Source organism: Aegilops tauschii, chromosome 1, assembly GCF_002575655.3.
Source record: "Aegilops tauschii subsp. strangulata cultivar AL8/78 chromosome 1, Aet v6.0, whole genome shotgun sequence".
Classification (NCBI taxonomy): Eukaryota; Viridiplantae; Streptophyta; class Magnoliopsida; order Poales; family Poaceae; genus Aegilops; species Aegilops tauschii.
This window is the reverse complement of record NC_053035.3, coordinates 311,591,218-311,598,837: the sequence shown is the minus strand read 5'-3', so window position 1 is coordinate 311,598,837 and position 7,620 is coordinate 311,591,218. Positions and strand designations below refer to the sequence as shown.

The window sequence follows — 7,620 nt, the reverse complement described above, 5'->3', positions numbered from 1 at the left end:
ACCATGCGTCCCTGTAGATGGTTGGACTGGCCCATCATGTATGCATATCCTTTTTCTTTTTTGTTTTTCACATATTCTCTTTCATTTATTATTATACAGTTCTAAAACAAAGGTTGTTGTAAACGCACAAAACTCCTTCTTCAGCCTCTCACTATCACGTTCATGTTGAACTCACCCTAAAATCAAGGAGCGGTAGATCGAATCTCCCCACGGGGGACAACCTCCACGGAGTAGCTAAATATGGTTACTTCAGATTTTCTTCCCAAGTTGTTTTTTGAGGGGAAAATACATTTTTCTTTTTCCCTCCAATATTTGTGGCGAAATACATGGAACAAAAATCGTGGGAGGCATGGGGGTACCTGTTTTCCCCCCTCCAAAAGTGCACTTGTTGCCAAAATGCATGTGAACATGTCATATTCCACATTTTCCTTAGTACATGTTGTACACCTGCACAAACAATTGAATTGTCGTTTTCATTTTGTTATCAATTCCTAAGTCTTGAATTTCAGCATGCACCTATCCCATGGCGTCTCATCCAAGCTCCCACATCAACCAGGCAGATTCTTCTACCATGCATGTGTGCTGCTCCGGCGTCCGGTACAAGAGAGGGGAATCTTGATCCGATGTGACGCGATTCATGTCTACCCATAGCATGCACCGCTAGGCAACCGGGCCGACACCATGCACCGCTAGCCGCCTCGATCCAGATAATGGGCAAAGATGCTCAGCTGGACATGTTTGTTGGCACTAGTGCATGATGCGCCAATCTTGGTGTGCAAGACGTGTAGCCGTGTGTTGTTTTAACATGCTTGGCATACCGAGGGAAGGGACTCGTCGGAGATCCAACAAACCGAGGTGGGGTCAAGGGTGGATGGATGGTGTGGGTCAACTTGGCTAAAGGTTTACGGTGGGTGTCTACATGGCCAAGTGTGCATGCATGGTGTGAATCTAGCTGTGTGTGATGCACTGGACGGGCCTTTTTGGATAGGGCCCACATGAAGCGGCAACGAATTTTGAGGAAAATGAAGGAACGGGCCCCACACTCCGTCTGCATGCCGAACTCGTTCCCTCCATTGGCTAGATCCAGCATGCGATATGGCATGCCTTCCACATAGCCCGCGTTAGGGCTTATGCGTGCCGCTCTCAGTGTTTGACCACACCCTTCATGGGTCATACGACGAGACCACGCCAGGCCCCGTGAAGCACCGCCTAGACACAAACCGGACGCGTTACCTCTTGGTAGCTATATCCAAAGCACATGCAGACCCGCCGTCTAGACCCACGTGTGGAGCATCACGTAGACGTTTAGACTCATACGTGGACATGCATCCTCTTGGTAGACATTTAGACTCATGCGTTACCTCTTGGTAGCTAGATCCAAACTGGACTCACACCACTTACGCCAGTCCCCGAACCATGCATCCCCGCCGTTTAGACTCATACGTGGACATGTGTGCATGCATGTTGTGGGTCCAGTTCAGTGCGATGCACGAGACATGCCTTGGTTACTAGGTCTAACATCACGTGGCATCGAGATTTGAGGCAAATGAAGGAACGAGCCCCGCACTCCTTTCATAGGCCGGACGGATTCTCTCTCGATGGCTTGATCCGACATGCGATATGGCCCCGTTTGCACACAGCCTATGTGAGGGCCAATGCATGCTGCTCTCGATGTTTTACCACACCCTCTAGGGGTTGTACGATGACACCACACCAGGTCCGATGAATTTTTAGCCCCTCACGAATTTGCATTGAATATAACGACAGCAGACGGGCAACATAGCCGTAGAGAACGGCTTCGAGGCCACGCCTCCCGTTGGTAGCATATGGCACATATATGGTCCAAAGAGCTTAACATGGGGCACTCATCCCATTCCCTGCTATGATTTCATGGTGGCCGCATAAGATCTTGAACTTTCGAGGTTACAACCATAGAAATGCGGTAAATGGCCCGAATATGCGAGGGGGGGGCGAGAAAGGCGATGCAATTACCTACCCCCATTATTGAAGTTTGTTTTTCTGGAAAGAAACAATTTTTTATAAAGAAGGAATTTTCAGCACTTATTAATAACGATTTTATAATTTCACATTGTAAGGTGCATTTTTTTCTCTAAAACAAAGGTGTTGTAAACACACAAAACTCCTCCTTGAGCCTCTCACCATCACGTTCACGTTGAACTCACCCAAAAAGGATTTCCCTCTTTTTTACGATTTTCCTTTGTTTTTGTTTTTTAGACAAAAGGATTTTGCTTTGTGTTTTTTTTATTAGTAACATAGGGTTTTACTTTGTGACTGGTAAGCGGCCTGTGGGCCTGTTTGGTTGTTTCTTTACGAACTAGACCCACGGGCCGTTATTTTCTGTGCTTGACACGGATAGGGTCCGTGTCATCACCCCCATCGCCCACACACCCCCGCCCCCCTCACCCCCACCCTCCCCACAAACCACCCCGCCGCGACCCCGCCGCCTACTCGCCTGGCCGCTCTCGACAGTTGGAGTAGAAGAGCGCTGAGTGAGATTGGGAGGCCGCCAGCAAGCACCTAGCGACTACCGGCGACTAGGTGAAGTGAGAAACCCTAACTTGTAATCTTCGACTTCTTTGTTCCTTGTTGTGTTGCCGTTTCGGGAGTTGGATATGGTTTTCAAAGTCAGAGATTAGATAGTTAGGATTTTTAAATCGGAGGTTAGGTGGAAGGCGATGCAGAGATTGAAGGAAGTTTTCTACATTGGTGGCTAGCTGGGTATTTTTTTCTAGGGTTTCAGTATTCCAGGGTTTTCATAACAATGAACAAGTTCAGATGCGTAACACAATAGCAGCAAATTTCAGCAAACAGTCCTTTAAAAACATTAAAAAATATTGGCCTTGTGCAGTGGCGAATCCAGGAAGAAACCAGAGGGTGGGCTCAAAACTTATAAGCTAGGCTAGTGGATTAAATTCCTTTTAGGCCGAAATTAGGTTGGGTTTAGTAAGGCAGCCAGTAACTTGTAGTCCTAGATTGCAAGTCAACTAAACGTTTCTCAGAATAATATTTACTGCAGTGTTTTTTTGCAGAATATGAAATTTTGATCCAAATATTTGTATCTTTGTAGGGAAATAACAATAAACTCTTAATTTTGTTGCCCAAATTAGTTCATATTTTAAAGATTATAAATGTGAGGGCGTACAATATATCATAGTTTTTAGGAATTATTTTAGTCTTTATTTTGTGTGGTTATGTAGTACCAGGAAAAAGTGAAGTAAGTTCATTTTCTCCAACATGACAGACAAGTGGCTAATTGAGTTGGTTACCCTGACGATCCTTCGTCCGTCTAGAACATATTTTCTTTTCTTTTTCAAGGAACATATTGTTGGATGCGGATGTATGTAGATGGGCTGTATGTTGAAGGTGTGCGTGTGTACATTCGGGTGGGCCGAGTAATAGCAGTAGTAGGATTTATGTTTTCATAGGACTTTTCTCAGAGATTACTGCTCAGTCTCAGACACTACCTCAGTTGTGCTGCAGAGGAGGAGGGGCCAATGCCGCGCGTTGACGCTCGGGGTGAGCCCATGCCGCCGGTCGAGGATGAAGAGAAGGACATGTCTAAACAAGCTGTGGTGCGGCGGGCACGCGCTGCATTGCGGGGTTATGAGGAGTGGAGGGCGAGCCACCCGCTCAGTTCAAGTGTATGATTGTTGATTATTGATGCAGTACCTTCGTTGATTATACTGTATGATTGTTGCCTAGTGTGTTTACATGCATAAGCCCTTTTCTTAAATTCTCATCCTTTGCTTTTCTTCATTTTATTTTGTTTACACAGGTGGTGTGCATAACCTGTCGACAGGACTGCAACAGGCCCAATGCTGATGGATTGACATTTACCATCAGGCTAGATGGGGACACTTCAGATCTGGTATAAATAATCATGTCAATTTTTACTTGTATTGTGTTTGTTCCCCTCTACTTTGAAGATTAACAATTTGTAGGAAATAAATAGCAATTAAATTCTACATCTACAGATCGTGCCATGCTACGCAAGGCACCAGTTCAGCGCCATCCCAGATAGTTCATTACTTTATCAAGTGAGAGGGAGCCGCATGTATGATTTTGGCGTGTACAAAGGGAATTCAAGGGCGATCATCTGTGGTGAAAACTGGTGCAAGTTTGTTGAAGACTTCGACCTGCGAGAAGGCGACCTTGTCTCCTTCGATTTGACTGAAGACATTCCTATGGTGTACTGCTGCAACCTGCCAAGGACATGCGATCAAAACGAAGAGCGTAAAGATCCTCTAGAATTAGCTGTCATAATGAAGGGAATTAATCTTACGAAGCAAGAGGAGCGTAACCTACATGACCTTTTGGCGATGAAGAAAGGTTATATAGGTGCATTTTTTGTCCACCGCTTCACCAAGTCGAACATAGCAGGAAAGATGATGGTATGTTTTTGGTGTACTAGTATTTTCTATTTTGTATGCAATTTTCTTTGTTTTTTCATGGAGAGAAAGTTTAATGATATGCTATTGCAGCTGAAACCAGTGAATACACTGATGTGTGTTTTTGCATATCCTTTTGTTTCCCATAACTAAAGGTCCTTATGTAATATATGTAGATGTAGCTGAAGATCCTTTTGTTTACTGCTCCTTCACATATTTGATAATTTTTCTTCCTATGACGGTGCATACAGAGATTACCGGTGAAAGTTGTCGACGCCCTGAAGACCCCAGGAGATGGGGAGATACCGGGAGATGGGCTTGCTGGCATTCGGCTGTGCAAGGACAGTTTCATGTCGGTCAAGTACCACAAGTGTGATGATGGCCGCATCATCTTCTGCAAGGGATGGAGTGATTTTGTTGACAGTGAAGAGCTTAAGGTTCATAAAGCCGTTCTTTTCGGTTTCAAGACCACCACCCGTGAAGATCTTCAGATCGAGGTGGTTTTGAATGCTGACCGAGGAGCCACAAATGTAGCACGACAACGCAAGAGTGTCCTTTACACTAGGTATAGTGCGAAAACTATTTTGATAGCATTTATGCATCTATGGGGTTACGTCTTCATTATGTCTTGGGTGATGATGACTATGAGAGGAGGACATGTTGCAGTTAGAGTAAATGCTAGGATTCGGCCCTATTCAGGACTCAAAATAGGTCTTTCACAGGTGGTTGCTTTATTGGCTGCTGTTTCCCTGGCTATAATCATGAACGATGGTAATGCAAATGGAATCGTTAAGGGGGTTTTATTAATATTTAAAATCATGGAGTTAAGATGGTAGAACTACCTATGAGTGTTTGCGTAGGAGATGCGGGAAGGGCATCAGTTGTGTTCTTGACTCTTTGGTAATGCAGGAATAATGTGAGATTACAAAATAAATGGTATAGTGATCTTATGATTCTTGTTTAGCTAATTTGCTTGTGGATCATGGGATGGTCTATATTGCAGATGAAGGTGGTAAACAAAGAGGTGCTGATGTTGGGAGCAAAGAGGTGCTGATGGTCTATATGCGCAGGCTAGAGCATGTAGCAGGTGAATTGTACAGTTCATTGCAAGTGTGGAGTCACAGGGTACTGCGGTGTCGCCTGCGCATCTCTGCCGTAGTTTTATTTTTTGGACCTTCATGTTAAGTCTGGCTGGGCTTGCTACCATGTATGATTTGTGCTGCTAGTTGATTACTTTAGTTTCTAGTTGTAGTTTGTATCAGGGGCTTGAAAGACCATGTGGTTTCTGTCAATGGAAAATCAGAGGGGGCAACCCTTCTTTTGATTAAAAAAATGAACTTTCTCTATGCAATTCAAAAATAAAATTTCTCTATTCAAACCCAGTTGAGAACAGTATTCATTATAAATCTGAAAAAATCTTTTGGTAAAAATGGCTATCGCATTCTGTATCATAGCTAGTGAAACCGAAACAAAATAAACGTCTTAAGTATAATATCTCGTGAACGTGGATCAAATTAGGCAAGACGGCTAGAATAAAGGATGATTCAACTTGGAGGAAATTTGAACTTACGACTTACTAGCAGTATAATAAAGTTTACAGACTATCAGCTAGATAAATAGAAGAAACATTTTAGGTTGATTCATTCTTCCTTCCGGACTTCTTTGACCGCCTAGATGGTTTGGCGAGATGCTGGCGCTGACTCTCGAACCCCTTCTGGAAGTTCACCAACTGCCTGTATACGTCGTAGGTGGCATACGCGTCCATGGAAGCATAATAGATGTTCTTCAAGGGCAAGGGCGCTTCTGCCCATATATGGTGGTCATCTTCTGTGAGAGCGTCCTTCATCTTGTTGTAGTTGTGGTGGATGATGGAACCAGCATAGTCAGCCAAGCCATACTTTGGCTTAATCGTCACTGGATCAGGCACTCTCCACATATTCTGGATATCCACAAAGTTTTGTACCACCAGACCAACATGCTTGAGTTTTTTCTCGTCATTGTTGATGTCCACCCCAACAAAGGTGTACTCCTCGTCGAGCAGGAAGGCGGCAAGCAGGCCGCAGTGCTCATCAGCAACGCTTATGTGGTACACGAGGACGTAGATGCCAACGCATAACTGGACCACGGCCGCCATCTGTGTCGGACCACGAGGCCAGGTGTACTCCACATCCAGTGCAACTATCTTCTGGTCGTCGTTCCGCATCCAGTATTTGAATCTGCCAATGCAGTACTCAACACAGCTAGCCTTGTTCGTGTACTTCACACAAATTTTGGTATTTCCATCTGCCCTAGCAGCATAATCATCCTCGAACGCCATGCCGAAGGACTGTAATTGATGAAACCAATATAAGACATGAAGCATGACAATAACATGATAACAATAAGCCGAGATGAATATGACGGCAGATAGTATAGGAATTCTGGCGCTATTGGAAGTTTATGTAAACAAGTGCATGAACAATTTAAACTAAACAAGTACTCCCTTTGTAAAGAAATCACTAAAGCAGTGAACCAAAAGTTGTTATATTTCCTTGCAGAGGGAGTATATGTGAATTAACAATCAAAATTTACGCTCTTGAAATATTTATCTAAACAACTGCATCAACAATCAAGAATAAACATGTATCTATGAATTGTTCATCGCCCATGCAGATGAAACTGTGTGTACAAACTAAAGAAGCAGGAGAAAAACAAGAAATTGACAAGACAACAGACTAGATGTTGCATGCAGATGAATATGTGTGCAAAATTCTCATAAGGCAACGGACTACATGTTGCAGGCAGATGAATCTGTGCGCACAAAATAAAGAAGCAGGAGAACAAGAAATTGACAAGAAGAAGGCCATCGTATGTGCTGCTACTGGAGAACTACTAACAAAATTGACAGGAAGGAGAACTCACCATTCCAGAAGCCAGATTGTTGGGAGAGTGGGCGACACAGAGGAAGAGGGAATCGAGAGGACGCAGAGGCAGAGGAACCGTTTTTTGAGAGTCATGGCAGTGAGGACGAAGCGCCCTCGCGCATGCCCGTCCTAAATAATTGGGACGGGGCTCGTCCCGCCTGTTGGAGTCCTCGCTTCCTTTGTCATGTCCACATTTAAAAAGGGCTCATCCCATAGGCTCGTATAAGAAAGCACAAGAAGCCCAAACGCTTCACGATTGAGATTACTAATCTAAACTTGCTAAAAAATTCTCAAAATAAAAAAAACTA

At 44.1% G+C, this 7,620-nt stretch overlaps 1 protein-coding gene across 1 annotated transcript; it reads right to left on the bottom strand.

Annotated features, from left to right (window-relative positions):
• Window positions 1-6,039: 6,039 nt before the first annotated feature.
• On the bottom strand, window positions 6,040-6,726 carry LOC123496844 (uncharacterized). The gene has a single exon (XM_045232196.1). The coding sequence runs from the start codon at window positions 6,724-6,726 to the stop codon at window positions 6,040-6,042; it is 687 nt and encodes a 228-aa protein (XP_045088131.1).
• Window positions 6,727-7,620: the final 894 nt, after the last annotated feature.